This window comes from Rutidosis leptorrhynchoides, chromosome 3 (genome assembly GCF_046630445.1).
Source record: "Rutidosis leptorrhynchoides isolate AG116_Rl617_1_P2 chromosome 3, CSIRO_AGI_Rlap_v1, whole genome shotgun sequence".
Classification (NCBI taxonomy): Eukaryota; Viridiplantae; Streptophyta; class Magnoliopsida; order Asterales; family Asteraceae; genus Rutidosis; species Rutidosis leptorrhynchoides.
The window spans coordinates 230,354,167-230,375,448 of NC_092335.1; the positions used below are offsets into that span (position 1 = coordinate 230,354,167).

Here is a 21,282-nt window from a genome sequence, read left to right on the forward strand (position 1 = left end):
CCCTCTTGAATAGATTATTGGACATCGCTGCTTTTATGAGCCAATTCAATCATTCCGCCACAATAATAAATAGAAAAGGTGAAAGTGTATCACCTTGCCTCACCCCCTTTCAAGTTTGAACTCGGTAGTAGGCGACCGTTAACTAGAATAGAAATGGAAGCCGACTTTAAACACGAATGTATCCATTTCCTCCATTTCACACCAAATCCCATAATTCCCATCATTTCCAATAGAAAATCCCAATTCAAAGAATCAAACACTTTCTCGAAATCTACTTTAAAAATAAGGCTTTTCTCACAATTGTTTTTTAAGTAACCAAAATTCGTTAGCAATAAGCGCCACATCTATGATATTTCTACCCTTTATAAAAGCACTTTTCTCAAAACCTACAAGCTTTGGGACAACTCTTCTAAGTCGGAAAAAGAGTAATTTCACGATGATTTTATAAAAACTACCCTATTAACTAATCGGTCGATAATCATTAAACTTACCGGATCCAGTTTGTTAGTGATAATGGTGATAAAAGAAGCGTTGCAACCCAACGATCATCTTGAATTATACTCCAGAATTTTTTATAAAAACGTAGATTAAACCCTTCTGGACCGGGAGCTTTTGACCCCCCGCACGCTTTGACCGCCTCCCAAATTTATGCATTACTGAAAGGTTGTTTAAGTGCTTCGGCTTCCTCTAAAGATATACTGGAACAATCTGGGATATTTGTTTCGGCCCAGCCCATCAGCTTTGATCTTGGTCTGATGTAATTTTTCTCACTGAAAATACCTTCGAAGTGGTTGAAAACCACCTCCTTAACCGCAGCCGGGTTCTCGCGCCAAGCACCATTTATGTTTTGACCTCAAATGTTGGATTTATTGCACTTTCTACGGATAGTTGAATTTAAATATTTCGAGTTTTCATCCCTTTCTAAAATCCAATGAACTCGGGCTTTCTGTTTTAACATATTATCTTTTACCTCCTGTCCTTCTCCTTTTCCACCCATTTATGCCTACATTATAGCCATTTTGCACGGTCCATTGATCGTTCCTTATTTGTCACGATTATTTATGTTTAAATACGCAAAATTAACTATGTGTGAGTGAAAAAGGAGATACTTTGATGTGGTTTTATGTTTTACAGGTAAGAAAGATGTTGGCGCGAAATGTGGTACAAAACAACGGTTTAAAGTGGATTATGGACAAGATTTGAGAACTTAAAGAGTGATCAGGAAATTTGTATTGACGTAAAATACGCCACAGCTCAGGTCAATCCAGAACAAAAGTCCATCTTTGGCGTAAAAATACGCCCAGAAAAAATAACATTGGCATAAAATACGCCAGATGTGGCGTAAAATACGCCAGGCCAAAATTCCTGGTGCCGGGAAATTCGAAAATTAGCTTTGTGGCCAAGTTTTCTAACCCCTATTTAAAGAGAGCTCTAGGGTTACGAAATCAACACTTTTTCCATCAGTTTTGGCAGCAGAAAACATTCCCAAACACCTCAAAACACCAACCAATCATCATTATTCAAGGATTCAAGTCAAGATCAAGGTGTGGTTCATCATGCAATCATCAAGAAACTCATTGATTATCATCACCAACATGCTTGGCTAGTTTTCTAAACTTTATCCTTTCCATGAACAATTGAATCATGTATAATTTCATTCAAGATTATGTGATTTGTGATGTTTAATACTTTTGGATTATGATGTTATGAATCAAGTTGATTTTTGATTAATGCAAGTTCTATGTTTGTTATTGCAAGTTAAATTATTGTGATTTAATAGCGTATTCTTGATCCAACTTAGTGTTAATTAGATTAGGGATAAAGACACTTTGTCTAGATTGCATAGTTTAAACCCAAGATAATAGAATTATTGAACTCAAGAAGTCTTGTCTATGAGATTTGATCACCAATTGATAAACATAATGCTTGTTTGAATGAATGCATGTTAAATTGGGATTGTGAAAGGATAAAGGCTTTACTCTCATTGTTTACATTTCAATCTTTTCAACTGCACGCTAGTTTAAGTTTAAGTTTTAAGTAGTGATTAATCTAAGTAGTCTTTAGTTAAACCAACAACTCAATCTGAAAATTGCTTGCTTGTTAACCATAACTTCCCGTGGAACGAACCCTGCTTACCCTAGCTAAGTTAGAGTAATTAGGCTATTTTTGGTCGACCCTTCGACATCGATCAAATTTTGGCGCCGCTGCCGGGGAGGTGTGCGCTTGATTTGCAAGCTCTTATTTTATTGCTTTTGTGTTGATTAGAAAAAACCATAAAAATTATAAAATCAATAAAAACCCAAAAATAGTGTTTTGTTTATTTTTGTTATTGTCAGTTTTACGCTGGGTGTTCTTGTTTTTGTTGAAGTGCAGGTTAGTGTATGCAAACTCGGAGTTCGGGAGATCAAAATCTTAAGCCTTTAGACCCGAAAATCGGGAAATCTGCAAAAGCTAATCGAAAAGCTACAAGAATCTTAAAGGGTTCGACAGTGGCTTCAGCATCCACTCAACCACAGTTAGAGACACATCCGATTGTTCCACCAAACTCTCCTAAATCAGAGTCTGACACTGAAGAGGAAGTTTTTGATCAACGAGACGAGATGGGCGAATGACCAAGAGGAGTACACACCTACTACCAACCGGGTGATTTTGAGGATCATTCACCTATTGTTTATCCTGCACCGGCAGGAGGAAACAACCGACGATTTGAGGTCCGACCTTAACTCATTTCGATCTTGCCAACTAAAAGGACCCGTACTAATCCATCCGGACGAAGTCCATATCGATTATAAACGATTCACAATAGTTGATTACATCGCGAGGTACTTGACCTCTATATGATACATTTTACAATCATTGTATTCGTTTTTGAAAAGACAATCTTTCATTACATCGAAAGTTGACGGCATGCATACCATTTTATAATATATCTAACTATAATTGATTTAATAATAATCTTGATAAACTCAACGACTCGAATGCAACGTCTTTTGAAATATGTCATGAATGACTCCAAGTAATATCTTTAAAATGAGCAATTGCACAGCGGAAGACTTCTTTCATACCTGAGAATATCATGATTTAAAGTGTCAACCAAAAGGTTGGTGAGTTCATTAGTTTAACATAAATAATCATTTCCATCAATTTTAATAGACCACAAGATTTTCATTTCCGGTTCTCATAAATAAACGTCCCATGCATAGAGACAAAAATATCATTCATATGGATTGAACACCTGGTAACCGACATTCACAATATGCATATAAGAATATCCCCATCATTCCGGGATCCTCCTTCGGACATGATATAAATTTCGAAGTACTAAAGCATCCGGTACTTTGGATGGGGCTTGTTGGGCCCGATAAATCTATCTTTAGAGTTCGCATCAATTAGGGTGTCTGTTCCCTAATTCTTAGATTACCAGACTTAATAAAAAGGGCATATTCGATTTCGATAATTCAACCATAGAATGTAGTTTCACGTACTTGTGTCTATTCCGTAAAACATTTATAAAAGCAGCGCATGTATTCTCAGTCCCAAAAATATATATTGCAAAAGCATTTAAAAAGGGAATAATGAAACTCACCTAATGTATTTTGTAGTAAAAATACATATGTCTATATTGAACAACTGAATAATGCAGGGTTGGCCTCGGATTCACGAACCTATATCATTTGTATATATATTAAAATATATAATCGTAATCGAACAAGTTTATATATTATATCTTAAATTATATATTATACTTATCTAGTTTGTGTATATATTTATATAGTTATATTGATATATATTTGATTAGTATTTTAATAAAAATACCTAACATGTTATATATGAGTATTTATATAAACTTTGTAAAAAAAAAAAACATACTTACAACCTTAATAATATCTTTAAAACTTTTATGTTCATAAATGTAATTATTTTTAGTAATATTGATATAGATAATGCTGATAATAATAATAATAATAATTTTTAATATTAATGACACTACTAATAATGTTATTTAATGATAATACTAATACTAATGTTAATAATAATAAAAATTTTAAAATCATGTTAATACTAATAATAATAATAGCACTTAATGATAATACTAGTAATAATAATAATGATAATACTATTAATTATACCAATAATCATATTACTAATATTATTGATAATAATGATTAACTTAATAACAACAAACAAAAATAATAATAATAATATAATAATAATAATAATAATAATAATAATAATAATAATAATAATAATAATAATAATAATAATAATAATAATAATAATAATAATAATAGAAAAGGAGGCTACCTTAGAAGGAGCTTTTAAAAAAATTAGTGTCACGAACCGGACTCGAACACCCGACCTCTCGAACACCCGCACTATCCCTAACTATTGGGCTGTTGCCCAATTATCTGATTTATGCCTCTACTTAAATTATATGACCCGTATGTTCTGCTTCTTGTTTCTATCTTCTTCTTTTCCAAGAAAAATAAAATGCCACCAACAGGGCTTGAACCCAAGATCTCTCGCTTAACACCAACACACCTAACCAATGAACTAATCGTTACTTCTTGAAATACTTCTGTACGCTTGTTTATTTATATAAAACGCTGGTTTATCATTTTCATCACAAGTTCATCATTTTCCATCATCATCATTATCTACCATGGTTCATTATTATCATTTTATTTCTAATCATCATCATTCATAATCATAATGTATCATCTCATTATCTTTTCGGCCCAATCATAGAGTTCGACCCAAAAGAGAATTTGCAGCCCAATTGATAAACAAACAGAAGCTCAAGAAAAGAAAAAAAATTACGGTGTTTATTATTTCCCGTATTTGTTTCGATCCAGCACGACCACCATCACCCATCATTAGCTAACCTATAACCATAACATCCTCTATAATCCGCTATAACCGTAAACGTTCATAAGAACATCATCTATATCGCCAACTATCTCTAATCACCCTCCTTTTTATCAAACATCATTAACATACTCTTCCTCAAAATCTTAATCTTAATGTTCTAAATTTTGAGCAAAGATGTCAACTAGCAGGCGGTATTGTTCAGTCCACTAGTAACTAAACAAATCCATTTTTATAAGCCTTCTATTCGTAAATGGATTGCAAGTAGGGACAGGTTTCCATTTCATTACCGAAAGAACAAGGATAATGATAATGTTATCTACTAAAAAAAAACTAATAGTGGATTAGGTGGGTTATGTTGAGCATATGTCGGCCATCAAAGGTGGTTTCCTCCACTAGTAATTTTAATATGCACTATCTATAACTTTTTATCTCCAAGTTGATGGATATAATTTATAAAACTGCAAACCTTTTATCCTCAGGTTGAACAAGCATCACTTTTAACATTTTCTTCCCTTTTTAATTCGTTAGATGTCTAAAGGCCTTGGGTTTCGTTTGCAGCTGACTCAAAAGAAAAGAAAAGAACGAAAGTGTATTTTGTATGTGGTTGTTTATTGAAGATGATCAAAACAAGTTGTTTGCTGAGGTGTTGATGAGGTTGTTCGAATGAGAGAAAGAGACAGTAACAAAGGATTAGCAGTTTACAGTGGGTTAATGTGTTTGGAGATTGTATCAAGTAATCAAGGTTATTTGTTTCACGATTGAAAACAGGAAATATTGTAAAAGGTTGATGGTGTTTGTTCTCGGTTATGATCAACACAGCAGAAAGAAGAAAACAAATATACATAAATATAGCGAGGGATGGTGGGTGATGGTTTAGTTGTACGAAACAGAATCAATAACAGAAGTTTAGGGGGATCGATGGTGTTGGGTTTTGATGGTGGTTGTGGGCTCAAGGTGGTTTGATTGTTTAATGGGTTTTCATAGGATTTGTGGTCACGAGTCTTTGCCTTTACGAGTTAATGAACGTTCATACACAGAAACATTTTTGTAGTAATTGTATGATCATATATGGTGGTTGTTTTGATGGTTGATGGCTATGGTTGCAAAATAAAAATAAAAAGAAACACATGAAGTTTAAGTGATGATGATTCACGATGTGATTTGGTGATTAAAAGGTGACGGTTCTTGGTTGTCTTCGGTAATCAAAGGTGATAGTTTAAAGGAGTGCTTGTTAGAGTAGTTGTGGTGGTGACAAAAGGAAAAGAGATGATGGAAATCAAATAATTTACATGCTATTGGAATCGTTGGATTCATAAAGCAGATGTGGGTGTGGACTTTTAATTTTCAGACAAAACGGGTATAGAAAGAAAATAAAATAAAAAATAAAAAGTTGAGTCTGATAGCTAACAGCTTTTGTAAATTTCCTGTGATAGGATTCGATTTTGGAATGGAATTACAGACAGAAACTAAAGTAAGATTTTTATGTGTAACAAACCTGTACGAATCTATTTCTATTTTATAAATTATATTTAACTTCTTTAAATAAATAATTAAGTATTATATATAAATATTAATTCTAATAATGTTAATAATAATTACAATAATAATTGTAAATAATAATAATACTGATAATAATAATTATTAATATTAATAATAATACTGATTATTAATAATAAAAATAAAAATAAATAGTTAATAATACTAAATCAACATTACAAGTAACAATGAATATATTATCTAATAATAATATAAGTGATATGAAAGATTTATCAAGTTACATGTATTCTATTTTAGCATTAGATTAATGTTATTAATAATTCTGGTATCGATATTAATAATAGTAAAAGTAATAATAATATTATACAAATATATTTTCAACTTGTAATTACTTTTATATACATATACATATTTATTTACAAACAATAGTTCGTGAATCGTCGGAAATAGTTAAAGGTCAATTGAATATATATAACAGTTCAAAATTTTTGAGACTCAATATTACAATCTTTGCTTATTTTGTCGAAATCATATAAAGATTTAGGTTTAAATTTGGTCGGAAATTCCCGGGTCATCACAGTACCTACCCGTTAAAGAAATTTCGTCCCGAAATTTGAGTGAGGTGGTCATGGCTAACAATAAAAATGTTTTCATAACGAATATGAGTTGATAAATTGAGTTTTATCACTGTTGAGTAATATGGATAAGATAATTCGATTACTCGAAGAGTACGAGTGAAGTTATCACCAAAGAGTGAAATAGGAAAGTAAAGATTCATTCTTGACTTTTGACAGAGTCAGGATTGAATTCTGGAATTCAGGGGATATAAAGAAAATCTTTGAAAATCTAAAAGATCTGATTCTTCGGAATTTATGGAATTTAAGATATCTTTAATTAAATGCGATCATCTGCCTCGATTACTTTGTCTGGTATTCCCACTATAAATGAACTTCTTTCGTTCCAATATTTTCATCATTCCTATACCTTCATTCTTAACTCTTACTTCTAAATGATTTTGAAAACGCTTCATCCAGTTCTAATCCTTGATATATTCCTAATTATCATTTCTGTCATCCTTCTTTTCAATCTTCCACTAGAAGAACCTGTTTACTCCTATTGTTACCTTGGGGTAATATTATTCTTAATTATATTATGTCTTTATATTGTTATTTGTATTAATATCCACGGTTTGTAACCTCCGTGTTATTATTGGGCTTTATATTTTCTCTTACATTTTGGAGCTTTGTCCCTTCGTTTCTTCTTCTTGCGATTAAACACCACTTGTAATGGTTCAGAATTCGTAGATATAAACTTTTGAATGAACATTGTTAATGTTCTAAGAAGGAAATCGAAATGGTACGATTTGATTTGTCAAATTACCAGAATCACTGAGAATAGAACTATCAAGAATATATTTTCTTGATATGTTCGGAGGTGCAGTAGAATGAACGAGTTGTGTAACATGGCACATGATGACGTTATGATCTGTGAATCATCACGTTCCATTAGAAACTCAGCATGACTTACTGTAATATAATCACGTTGATCAAGTGTCATTATATTATACTAACTCATGCATCAGTTCCCAACATTACTTCAATAACTTTCATATTTTAAGCTCGAAAGTTTACAGAATATAGAAACTAACAGTTTCTATATGATGTAACACTGATAGTACGAAGAGATTAATGATTTCAGATAAGAATAATTATAAAAATATCTCCAGAAATATGGAGAATATTTATAATGAAAGATACGATAATATCTCAAAATATCTAAGATCATAGGATGATGGAAACTATTGTCTGCATGGGTTTAGAGTAATGAGCAAGATATTCACTAAAGACCTTAGCAGACATTGAATCATTCAGATTCTTTGAAGTCAAACTTATTCTTTGTGATTTGTCCAAAACTTTCTTCATAGTTTCGCATAATCTTCTTTTCGGTACTAAATTTTCTATTGAATGTTTCCATTATAATGATACACAGGAAGCACGAAGAGGTATATAATTTCGCACGAGAATATTTATGAAAATATCCTCAGAAATATCGAAGATATTGATGATGATATTTTGGAATTTCTAAGTTCGACGGTTGATGGAGAAAGATTTTTTCGTAAGATTTTAACATGACTTCAGAGCAAGATATTCTCTAAAGATTTCAACGGATCCAGAATTATCTGAATTCTTTGAATATAGGGTATGGTCCTTGTATTTGTCCTTGGTCTCCTTCGTGGTTAGCTCAATCCGTTTTCCAGTTCCCACGTTTCTGAGCTTTTCCAACGTACTATTCTCTATCATCAAACTTCCGACAATCAAGGTCGTTTACGGTTATCTACAGTTTCTGCTGCTTCATTCAGCTTTTTCAAAGTTCAATATATTAATTCGTAGGCTGGGTGCTTTTCAAAATTTCAGAATGGAAGGTCATAATTCTAAGAGATAAATGTCATACATATAACTGTTAATGTAGATATGCTGTGAGTTTTCAAAGTACTGATTGCTGATTCCTGGTAATTGTTATGGCAGTTCTCGTTACAAGATACGGATGAGTATATGATAGGGTTTCAATGGATAAATATAGTGATTTATCAGAGAGGTTTAAGCCAAGGAGTAATGAGATTGCTGGTAAGTTTACTGATAATGTGGTGGAATATAAACGGTTCCCCGGTAACGATGATGAAAGGTAAACTTATATATCAAAGTTATAATAAGACTTATTCGAATGAAAGGTCGATATACTAGCTGGAGCTGTGACAAAATTTGCTACTTTGAAAAGGGATCGCAAAGTTATTTTTGCTAATAAATGCCAAAGGATCTGACGCGGCTACGTGTTAAACTTTTACTCAGTTGCTGAGAGTTCATCAGGTGCATAACTAGATGCATAAATCTTTTCTTCCGTAAATGAAGTGCAGTTGATTCATCCTATCGATTGAGGTGTTTTCAAGAAACATGAAAGGTTTGAACGCAGATTGTAATCGTCAAGATACAATTGGGGTTTAAGGTGAAATCAAGTGGCAAATTTGAAGTATTGTTTAGTTTCATATGTTATATTAAATATTTTAATTCATTTTAATTGTCCACTGTTGATAGTCCTCAGTTGATTAGTCCACAGTTAGCTAGGAACAGTTAGCTAGAATTTTGTTAGCATGGATTCTTAACAAAATTTATCATAGTTAATTTGTTTGTTTCTATCATATTTTTATTTCGTCAAATGTTTTCTTCATTATGCCACTTGTTGGATTCTGATAGGTCAAAATCCAAATATGAAATTGAGTGAAAATGGTTATTCTGCGATGAACGGATACGTATATCGGTGGTTGTGAGTAGGATAGTAAATGACTGTTGAATCAGATTCGAAGAATGTACAGTGTAACTTATTAATGCGAAATCTAAATATTCCTCGGGTATTACCTACCCGTTAAAATATTTTGATCATTAACCGTTTGTACAATAAAAATTTTAATTACAATCTTTATGAAAACATATATACATATATATTTTCTTCAAACGTAATTATGGATTTAATGAGATAATATGATATTAATCTCATTTAGTTTAACGTCCGAACTAGAATACATAATCTCTAAAACATTAGAGATTACATAATCGTCATGAATAACAAAGATAATTGATGTAGAACGATACGTAGAATGATGTTTATACACGAGGTATATGATGAGGTGTTGAGTCATGGATTGTTGATTGATGGTATTAATGTTGCTGGTGTTGTTACTGAATCTTGTACGTTTTGCACTATATGTTCCAAAGCTACAACTCGAACGCGAAACTCGTTGACTTATTACTCCAGGATGATTGTCGGTCGGAACGAGCGGATGAATAAGGTTTAGAATTGTGGATAGAATATAATCTTATCGAGTTACCCTGGAAATGAGACTGAAAATGGTGTCTCGAACAGGTTCGTCGGTAAGCGCTTCAGGTTCATTGTCAAGAGGTGAATTCGGTTGGTGGAAGGGATCGCCTTCTTCGTGTCTCCATTGTTTAAGTCGACTACGAACTCATCAAATGAATTGGGGATGACTGATTGAGTGATTCATTTCGGTTACACCGCTTTCGGAATTTAGGTGAATATCCATGTCGAAATAGCCGTCGGAATAACTATCGGAATAGCTATCGAAATCTGTGGGACTCGAACTAGTTGTGGGATTCATATCGTACGATCAGATGAAGGATTTTCGAAAAGGAATAGATTATAGGATGTAGATTAGTACTCTACAATACATAATTTACATATGCATATATAATACTAAAATCCCATAAGTTATGGAGGAATCGACGGAAGCTGTCAGGCAAAGTTACAGTAACAGATACGCTAAGATATAAAGTATCAGATACGCTAAGATATGAATTTTGTCTATACACTATTCATACAGTCAATGCAGTAAAACGTGTCTAGACTAAGATTGATAAGCAAGTGATTCCCTAAGAATGATAAGCAGATGATTTCTGACAAAAATGGTAAGCAAAACTTTTGACATGCAGACACGGTCGAAGTCCAGACTCACTAATGCATCCTAACGACTATCAGTTAGACATATTAATGCAAGACATGGTTTACTAAGACCACCGCTCTGATACCAACTGAAAGGACCCGTACTAATCCATCCGGACGAAGTCCATATCGATTATAAACGATTCACAATAGTTGATTACATCGCGAGGTACTTGACCTCTATATGATACATTTTACAATCATTGTATTCGTTTTTGAAAAGACAATCTTTCATTACATCGAAAGTTGACGGCATGCATACCATTTTATAATATATCTAACTATAATTGATTTAATAATAATCTTGATAAACTCAACGACTCGAATGCAACGTCTTTTGAAATATGTCATGAATGACTCCAAGTAATATCTTTAAAATGAGCAATTGCACAGCGGAAGACTTCTTTCATACCTGAGAATATCATGATTTAAAGTGTCAACCAAAAGGTTGGTGAGTTCATTAGTTTAACATAAATAATCATTTCCATCAATTTTAATAAACCACAAGATTTTCATTTCCGGTTCTCATAAATAAACGTCCCATGCATAGAGACAAAAATATCATTCATATCGATTGAACACCTGGTAACCGACATTCACAATATGCATATAAGAATATCCCTATCATTCCGGGATCCTCCTTCGGACATGATATAAATTTCAAAGTACTAAAGCATCCGGTACTTTGGATGGGGCTTGTTGGGCCCGATAGATCTATCTTTAGAGTTCGCGTCAATTAGGGTGTCTGTTCCCTAATTCTTAGATTACCAGACTTAATAAAAAGGGCATATTCGATTTCGATAATTCAACCATAGAATGTAGTTTCACGTACTTGTGTCTATTCCGTAAAACATTTATAAAAGCAGCGCATGCATTCTCAGTCCCAAAAATATATATTGCAAAAACATTTAAAAAGGGAATAATGAAACTCACCTAATGTATTTTGTAGTAAAAATACATATGTCTATATTGAACAACTGAACAATGCAGGGTTGGCCTCGAATTCACGAACCTATATCATTTGTATATATATTAAAATATATAATCGTAATCGAACAAGTTTATATATTATATCTTAAATTATATATTATACTTATCTAGTTTGTGTATATATTTATATAGTTATATTGATATATATTTGATTAGTATTTTAATAAAAATACATAACATGTTATATATGAGTATTTATATCAACTTTGTAAAAAAAAAAACATACTTACAACCTTAATAATATCTTTAAAAATTTTATGTTCATAAATGTAATTATTTTTAGTATTATTGATATAGATAATGCTGATAATAATAATAATAATAATTTTAATATTAATGACACTACTAATAATGTTATTTAATGATAATACTAATACTAATGTTAATAATAATAAAAATTTTAAAATCATGTTAATACTAATAATAATAATAGTACTTAATGATAATACTAGTAATAATAATAATGATAATACTATTAATTATACCAATAATCATATTACTAATATTATTGATAATAATGATTAACTTAATAACAACAAACAAAAATAATAATAATAATAATAATAATAATAATAATAATAATAATAATAATAATAATAATAATAATAATAATAATAATAGAAAAGGAGGCTACCTTAGAAGGAGCTTTTAAAAAAATTAGTGTCACGAACCGGACTCGAACACCCGACCTCTCGAACACCCGCACTATCCCTAACCATTGGGCTGTTGCCCAATTATCTGATTTATGCCTCTACTTAAATTATATGACCCGTATGTTCTGCTTCTTGTTTCTATCTTCTTCTTTTCCAAGAAAAATAAAATGCCACCAACAGGGCTTGAACCCAAGATCTCTCGCTTAACACCAACACACCTAACCAATGAACTAATCGTTACTTCTTGAAATACTTCTGTACGCTTGTTTATTTATATAAAACGTTGGTTTATCATTTTCATCACAAGTTCATCATTTTCCATCATCATCATTATCTACCATGGTTCGTTATTATCATTTTATTTCTAATCATCATCATTCATAATCATAATGTATCATCTCATTATCTTTTCGGCCCAATCATAGAGTTCGAACCAAAAGAGAATTTGCAGCCCAATTGATAAACAAACAGAAGCTCAAGAAAAGAAAAAAAATTACGGTGTTTATTATTTCCCGTATTTGTTTCGATCCAGCACGACCACCATCACCCATCATTAGCTAACCTATAACCATAACATCCTCTATAATCCGCTGTAACCGTAAACGTTCATAAGATCATCATCTATATCGCCAACTATCTCTAATCATCCTCCTTTTTATCAAACATCATTAACATACTCTTCCTCAAAATCTTAATCTTAATGTTCTAAATTTTGAGCAAAGATGTCAACTAGCAGGCGGTATTGTTCAGTCCACTAGTAACTAAACAAATCCATTTTTATAAGCCTTCTATTCGTAAATGGATTGCAAGTAGGGACATGTTTCCATTTCATAACCGAAAGAACAAGGATAATGATAATGTTATCTACTAAAAAAAAACTAATAGTGGATTAGGTGGGTTATGTTGAGCATATGTCGGCCATCAAAGGTGGTTTCCTCCACTAGTAATTTTAATATGCACTATCTATAACTTTTTATCTCCAAGTTGATGGATATAATTTATAAAACTGCAAACCTTTTATCCTCAGGTTGAACAAGCATCACTTTTAACGTTTTCTTCCCTTTTTAATTCGTTAGATGTCTAAAGGCCTTGGGTTTCATTTGCAGCTGACTCAAAAGAAAAGAAAAGAACGAAAGTGTATTTTGTATGTGGTTGTTTATTGAAGATGATCAAAACAAGTTGTTTGCTGAGGTGTTGATGAGGTTGTTCGAATGAGAGAAAGAGACAGTAACAAAGGATTAGCAGTTTACAGTGGGTTAATGTGTTTGGAGATTGTATCAAGTAATCAAGGTTATTTATTTCACGATTGAAAACAGGAAATATTGTAAAAGGTTAATGGTGTTTGTTCTCGGTTATGATCAACACAGCAGAAAGAAGAAAACAAATATACACAAATATAGCGAGGGATGGTGGGTGATGGTTTAGTTGTACGAAACAGAATCAATAACAGAAGTTTAGGGGGATCGATGGTGTTGGGTTTTGATGGTGGTTGTGGGCTCAAGGTGGTTTGATTGTTTAATGGGTTTTCATAGGATTTGTGGTTACGAGTCTTTGCCTTTACGAGTTAATGAACGTTCATACACAGAAACATTTTTGTAGTAATTGTATGATCATATATGGTGGTTGTTTTGATGGTTGATGGCTATGGTAGCAAAATAAAAATAAAAAGAAACACATGAAGTTTAAGTGATGATGATTCACGATGTGATTTGGTGATTAAAAGGTGACGGTTCTTGGTTGTCTTCGGTAATCAAAGGTGATAGTTTAAAGGAGTGCTTGTTAGAGTAGTTGTGGTGGTGACAAAAGGAAAAGAGATGATGGAAATCAAATAATTTACATGCTATTGGAATCGTTGGATTCATAAAGCAGATGTGGGTGTGGACTTTTAATATTCAGACAAAACGGGTATAGAAAGAAAATAAAAAAAAATAATAAGTTGAGTCTGATAGCTAACAGCTTTTGTAAATTTCCTGTGATAGGATTCGATTTTGGAATGGAATTACAGACAGAAACTAAAGTAAGATTTTGATGTGTAACAAACCTGTACGAATCTATTTCTGTTTTATAAATTATATTTAACTTCTTTAAATAAATAATTAAGTATTATATATAAATATTAATTCTTATAATGTTAATAATAATTACAATAATAATTGTAAATAATAATAATACTGATAATAATAATTATTAATATTAATAATAATACTGATTATTAATAATAAAAATAAAAATAAATAGTTAATAATACTAAATCAACATTACAAGTAACAATGAATATATTATCTAATAATAATATAAGTGATATGAAAGATTTATCAAGTTACATGTATTCTATTTTAGCATTAGATTAATGTTATTAATAATTCTGGTATCGATATTAATAATAGTAAAAGTAATAATAATATTATACAAATATATTTTCAACTTGTAATTACTTTTATATACATATACATATTTATTTACAAACAATAGTTCGTGAATCGTCGGAAATAGTTAAAGGTCAATTGAATATATATAACAGTTCAAAATTTTTGAGACTCAATATTACAATCTTTGCTTATTTTGTCGAAATCATATAAAGATTTAGGTTTAAATTTGGTCGGAAATTCCCGGGTCATCACACCAACCTACCGAGGTATGGCTAATGAGGAGCCATATGAACACATCACTGAATTTAATGGGATATGTGCTACTAATCAGGTAAACGGTTTCACTGATGATGAGGTACGTCTTCGATTATTTCCTTATTCACTTAAGGATAAGGCAAAACGATGGTTTCTCTCCTTGCCCGCCCGGAGTATTAATACTTGGGCGGAAATGAAAAAACGGTTTTTAGAGGAATTTTACCCCATAAGTAAAACTTCAGACATGCGTACGCAAATAAAATCTTTTAAACAATTACCGGGTGAATTATTTCATGAAGCGTATGAACGTCTGAAGGAGTTACTTAGGGCATGCCCACACCATGAGATACCCAAGTGGGAATTGGTTAAAGTTTTCTATGATAGTTTAGATTCCCAAAACAGGCAGTTTCTTTTGGCTGCTAGTGGTGGGGCATTCTTAACTCGGTCTAGTGATGATGAATAGACGTTCTTTGAACAGTTAAGCAAGGGTTCAAAAACCCAAGCTTCGGTTAATCGTAAACAACCTAGTACCTCCCGAGTGAATCATGTTTCCGATTCGGGTGGTTCATCTAGGAACTTAGAGCAGGAATTTGATGATTTGAAAATGCTTATATTTAACAACCCAAACCAGGGCCTTGCTTGTAATGTTTCGCAGGTTCAGGAAGTATGTGAGATTTATGGAGATCCTTCTCACTTTGCATACGGATGTAGAAATGGGATTCCACCGGTAAATCAGCACATAGTGGAAGAACAAGTTAACGAGGTTCAGGGACGGAGATTTGATCCATACTCCAACACGTATAATTCGGGTTGGAGAAATCATCCTAATTTCAGTTGGAGCAATAACAACGCTGTGAATGCTAACCAAGGGAACCAACTTCGACTACAAAACAACTTTCAAAACCAGGGTAACTTTCAGAACCAAGGCAACTACCAAAGAAACTATCAAAATCCTTATCTCAACAACCGAAACCAAAACCAAAACAATTATCAAAACCAAGGCCAAAACCAAAACCAAAATCAAAACAGTACTTCAACTAATCAACCATCTAGCTCGAATGCTAAGATGGATGCGTTCATCTCTGAAATGCGAAAAATGATAGAAGTACAAAATAAGTCGATTGGTGCATTGGCTAAGGAGATCGGTAATCTAGCGGAAAGTAAGGGAAATAGGGAACCAGGTACAATTCCAAGCTACACGGTTCTAAATCCAAATCATAAGGATCAAGGAAAAGGGCATAGTGTTAACATGGTAGGTACTTTGAGAAGCGGAAAGAAGTATGACAATAAGGTTAGTGAAAAAGAGGTAGTGCAACCAGAGTCAAGTAAGTCTCCTATTGTTCTTGATAAGGAAGAGGTAAGTGAAGTTGATGACCAGGGAAAAAGGGTGAAAAATAAGGACCCAATTGTTATTGAGATCGGGAAATCGGAGACGGAATCAAAATCCGTCCCATTTCCCAAGGCCTTAGAGTCCCCAAACCAATTCCCTTATGGGAAAAAGGGACCACAACCAGAGGACATGTGGGAAACGTTTAAACAGGTTAAGATAAATTTACCCCTCCTCGATGCTATTAGGCAAGTCCCGTCTTATGCTAAATTTTTAAAGGACCTTTGCACTCAAAAGAGGAAGCAAAGGGCGACTTTACCCAAAAAGGTGGAGCTAACCGAGCACCTAAGTGCGGTTGTTTCGGGTACACTTTCACCTAAGTTTAAGGACCCAGGAACCCCATTGATAGCTGTGACTGTAGGAAATGTGAATGTGAAAAAGGCGTTATTGGACCTAGGAGCTAGCATAAATATTTTACCTTTTTGTCTAGTTGACCGATTTGAATTGGGATTAATGAAAAGAACCGACATAATTGTTCAACTAGCGGACTAGTCAATCAAAATGCCTAGGGGGATATTAGAAGATGTGATAGTAAAAGTGGAGGATTTCTATTACCCAGTTGACTTTGTTGTTATGGACATTGAACCTAGGAATAGAGATGCCTAACCCACTATAATCTTGGGATGCCCGTTTTGGCCACCATTAATGCTCACATTAATTGTCGAACAGGATCTATGGACATATCTTTCGGTAATCGCAAGATGAGGATTAATATCTTTAATTCTCTTCATACACCGGATGTCCATGAATGCTATCGTATAGATGTGATTGATGAATTAGTGGAAAAACATACTTCTCACCAAATAACCAATGACCCAGTAGAAATTTTTTGCTTAGGTGACAAAGAGGATGTTGAGTGTGAAGAGGTCAAGGCAGTAGAATTAGCAGTAGCAAATACAATGGATGCTAGGTTGCCACCATGGACTCATAAATATGAGTCACTACCTAAATCCATTGATACTAATACGAGACCTTCACTAGAGTCACCACCAACTCTTAAGTTAAAACTGTTACCTTCTCATTTGAAGTATGCATTTTTAGGTACTGACGGTACTTTGCCAGTTATTATTGCTTCAGATTTGATAGGTGTGCAGGAAAAAGCCTTGATGGAAGTGCTTCATAAGTACAAGGCTGCAGTAGGGTGGACGATAGCTGATTTAAAAGGGATAAGTCCCTCAGTGTGTATGCATAGGATAGTTACAGATCCGGAGGTTAAACCTGCTCATGATACGCAACGCAGGTTAAACCCGAATATGCAGGAAGTTGTAAAGAAGGAAGTTCTCAAGTAGTTAGATGCAGGGATTATTTTCCCTATTTCAGATAGTCAGTGGGTAAGCCCCACACAAACAGTGCCAAAGAAAGCTGGGATAACAGTAATGGAAATAGAGGAAGGTGAAAAGATCACAACCCATCCCGTGACGGGTTGGTGGGTATGTATTGATTACAGGAAGCTGAATGCTGCGACTTTAAAAGATCACTTTCCCTTGCCTTTTATTGATCAAATCATCGAAAAGTTGTCAGGTCAGAAATTTTATTGTTTCTTAGATGGGTATTCGGGATATAATCAAATACCTATTCACCCTAATGACCAAGAAAAAATGACTTTTACTTGTCCTTATGGAACTTATGCTTTTAGACGAATGCCTTTTGGTTTATGTAATGCACCTGCTACTTTTCAAAGGTGTATGATGAGTATTTTCTCAGAGTTAATTGGCGAGTCTTTAGAAATTTTCATGGATGATTTTTCAATATTTGGAAAGTCTTTTGAGTCGTGTTTGAATATGTTGGAAAAAGTTTTAAAGAGGTGTACCGAGACCAACCTTGTCCTTAGTTGGAAAAAGAGCCACTTTATGGTAAGGGAAGGGGTGGTTTTGGGACACATTGTGTCTGAACAGGGATTCGAAGTCGATAGGGTAAAAGTGCAACTTATTTCCACATTACCTCCACCAACCAATGTTTGGGACATGCGAGATTCTATCGTAGGTTTATCAAAGATTTTAGCATTATTTCTAAACCATTGTGTAATTTGTTATTAAAAGACACACCTTTTGACTTTGATGACCAATGTAAGGAAGCCTTTAACACCCTTAAGTGTAAGTTGACCGAAGCACCCATTTTGCAATCACCCGATTGGACCAAACCATTTGAAATTATGTGCGACGCTAGTGATTTTGCGGCTGGGGCTGTTTTAGATCAAAGAGTTGATAGGAAACCGGTTGTTATCTATTATGCTAGTAAGATGTTCTCGGATGCCCAGGTGAATTATACTACAACCGAGAAAGAATTATTAGATGTAGTGTTTGCCTTAGACAAATTTAGATCGTATTTGTAGGTGTCTAAGGTAGTTGTCTTTTCGAACCATAGTGCCCTAAGGCACTTGCTTGAGAAGAAAGAGTCTAAGCCTAGATTGATTAGGTGGATTTTGTTGCTACAAGAGTTTGATTTGGAAATAAGGGATAAAAAGGGTATAGAGAATGTGGTTGCCGACCATTTATCTAGGATACCCCCGCCACCGTTTGACCCTGCTAAACCGATCCAGAAGAATTTCCCTGATGAGTGTTTGTTTAGTGTTGTGCAGGTATCTTGGTTCGCTCATATTGTTAACTATTTGGTGACTAAAAAAGTACCGGAGCATTGGAACAAGCACAAGAAGGATTACTTTTTCTCACAGGTTAAGCGTTAAATTTGGGAGGACCCAGTTCTTTACCGGATTGAACCCGATCAAATCATAAGAAGATGTGTGGCGGAAGATGAGCATAAGGACATTCTAGATCATTGTCATACTTTTGCATGTGGAGTACACTACGGAGTCAAGAAAACCGGGTACAAAGTACTCGACTCAGGTTTCTTTTGGCCTACTATTTTTAAAGACGCGTGTGAGTATGTTAAAAATTGTGCTAGGTGTCAAAGGATGGGGGAATCTATAAGCGTAATGAAATGCCCATGAACCCAATTTTGGTTTGTGAAATCTTTGATGTTTAGGGCATAGATTTTATGGGACCCTTTCCACCTTCTTTTGGGTTTAAGTATATACTAGTAGCCGTTGATTATGTCTCCAAGTGGGTGGAGGCTGAGGTTACTCGGACCAATGATCACAAAGTTGTCCTAAAGTTTGTTAAGAAAAATATTTTTTGTCGTCATGGTGTACCTAAGGCCATAATTAGTGATGGGGGTTCGCACTTTAAGAACTCGCATTTTGCTAAACTTTTAAGGGATTATGGGTTAAATTACCGAATTGCTACGCCTTACCATCCCCAAACAAGTGGGCAAGTGGAAGTATCTAATAGGGAATTAGAAAGGATTTTAGAAAAAACCGTAAATCCTAATCGCAAAGATTGGTCTTTAAGACTAGACGATGCGCTTTGAGCTTACCGGACAGCTTATAAAACCCCTATTGGTACTTTACCTTATCGACTTGTTTATGGGAAGGCATGTCACTTACCTGTTGAAATTGAGCATCGTGCAGAGTGGGCTATTAAACAGGTGAACATGAACATGGATGAGGCAGGAAAAGCAAGAAAGTTAGACCTATCGGCGCTGGATGAGTTGAGACGCGATGCTTATGAAAGTTCAAAAATTTACAAAGAGAAAACGAAAGCATTTCATGATAAGCAAATCGTAAGGCGGACGTTTGAAGTGGGGCAAAGTGTGTGGTTGTTTAATTCAAGGCTAAAGTTATTTGCGGGTAAGTTGAGAAGTAAGTGGAACGGTCCCTACGTGGTTACCAAGGTTACTCCGTATGGGGCAATTGATAAAAGATCCAAAAGGTGGGGGAACCGTTCTTAGTTAATGGGCAACAATTGAAAATTGCTTCCGGTTTATCGCTTGATGATGCTAGGGTAGTTGAAACAATTCGGTTTGAACCCATGAAATTCCATCAACTTAGAATAATTCGGGTGAATGAATCAAAGAATTATGTTAGTAAAGAGAACATTGATGCGTGACTTGATCAAAATGTTACTATTAGTCGTATGCCCAATTGTGACGTTTGGGATGATGATGGGCGATTTGATGATGCGCCCGAGGACGAGGTGTCTGAGGTTATTTCAGATGAATGTTTTGATGAGTTTGGTGAAAAGTTGTCATTGGAAGAAGATGTTAAGGGAAATCCGGAGTTCCGTCATCAAGAAGAAGATCCAGGGGAAGTATTGTTCGAATTGAGTTTCATTGGGGTCTTACCTCACTTTGCTAACGATCATCGTGAATTCAAGGTGATTGCCGATATGAGGTCTACAATTAATATCATGTCATACGTGACGTACAAGCAATTATTTCATGATAAATGTTCTTTATGTTCGTTGACTAAATCCGATGCGGTCATCACACGTGGCAACAATACTAAGTGTCAGGCACTTGGTGTACTTCGTGATGTGATGGTTAGTGTGAAAGGTGTTTTCCTTGAAGTACCATTCACCATTTTTGATATGCCTACGGATGAAGATGTTCCATTGTTAGTCGGGCGTGGATTCATTGTAACTGCGGATTGTAAAATAGACCCGGGTGCAGGTTCTATCACTTTTGAAGGAGGAAATGGAACTTTTAGATTTTGTAATTCGGAAAATATGCGTTTTCCTTCGGCATGATGAGGGTTATTGTATGATGCTTGGGATACAAGAGGTTAACACAAATAAAGTAGTTAGTGAAGAAATGGTAGAGGATACTATAGACATGGATGAAATCTATCAAAGTGTTGAGTGTGGGGGTATTCGCTTCGATCAACGCTTAGACTTCGAGTTAAGCGAAGATGAAC

General features: G+C 34.0%; 1 protein-coding gene and 1 pseudogene across 1 annotated transcript; one reads left to right on the forward strand and one right to left on the reverse strand.

The window, feature by feature from the left end:
• The first annotated feature begins 13,927 nt into the window (after positions 1-13,927).
• On the forward strand, positions 13,928-17,024 carry LOC139900860 (uncharacterized). Its single transcript, XM_071883610.1, has 2 exons — positions 13,928-14,023; positions 15,801-17,024. Exons 1-2 carry the CDS (start codon positions 13,928-13,930, stop codon positions 17,022-17,024), a joined length of 1,320 nt encoding a protein of 439 aa, XP_071739711.1.
• LOC139903559 (small nucleolar RNA R71) lies at positions 15,380-15,493 on the reverse strand (annotated as a pseudogene).
• Positions 17,025-21,282: the final 4,258 nt, after the last annotated feature.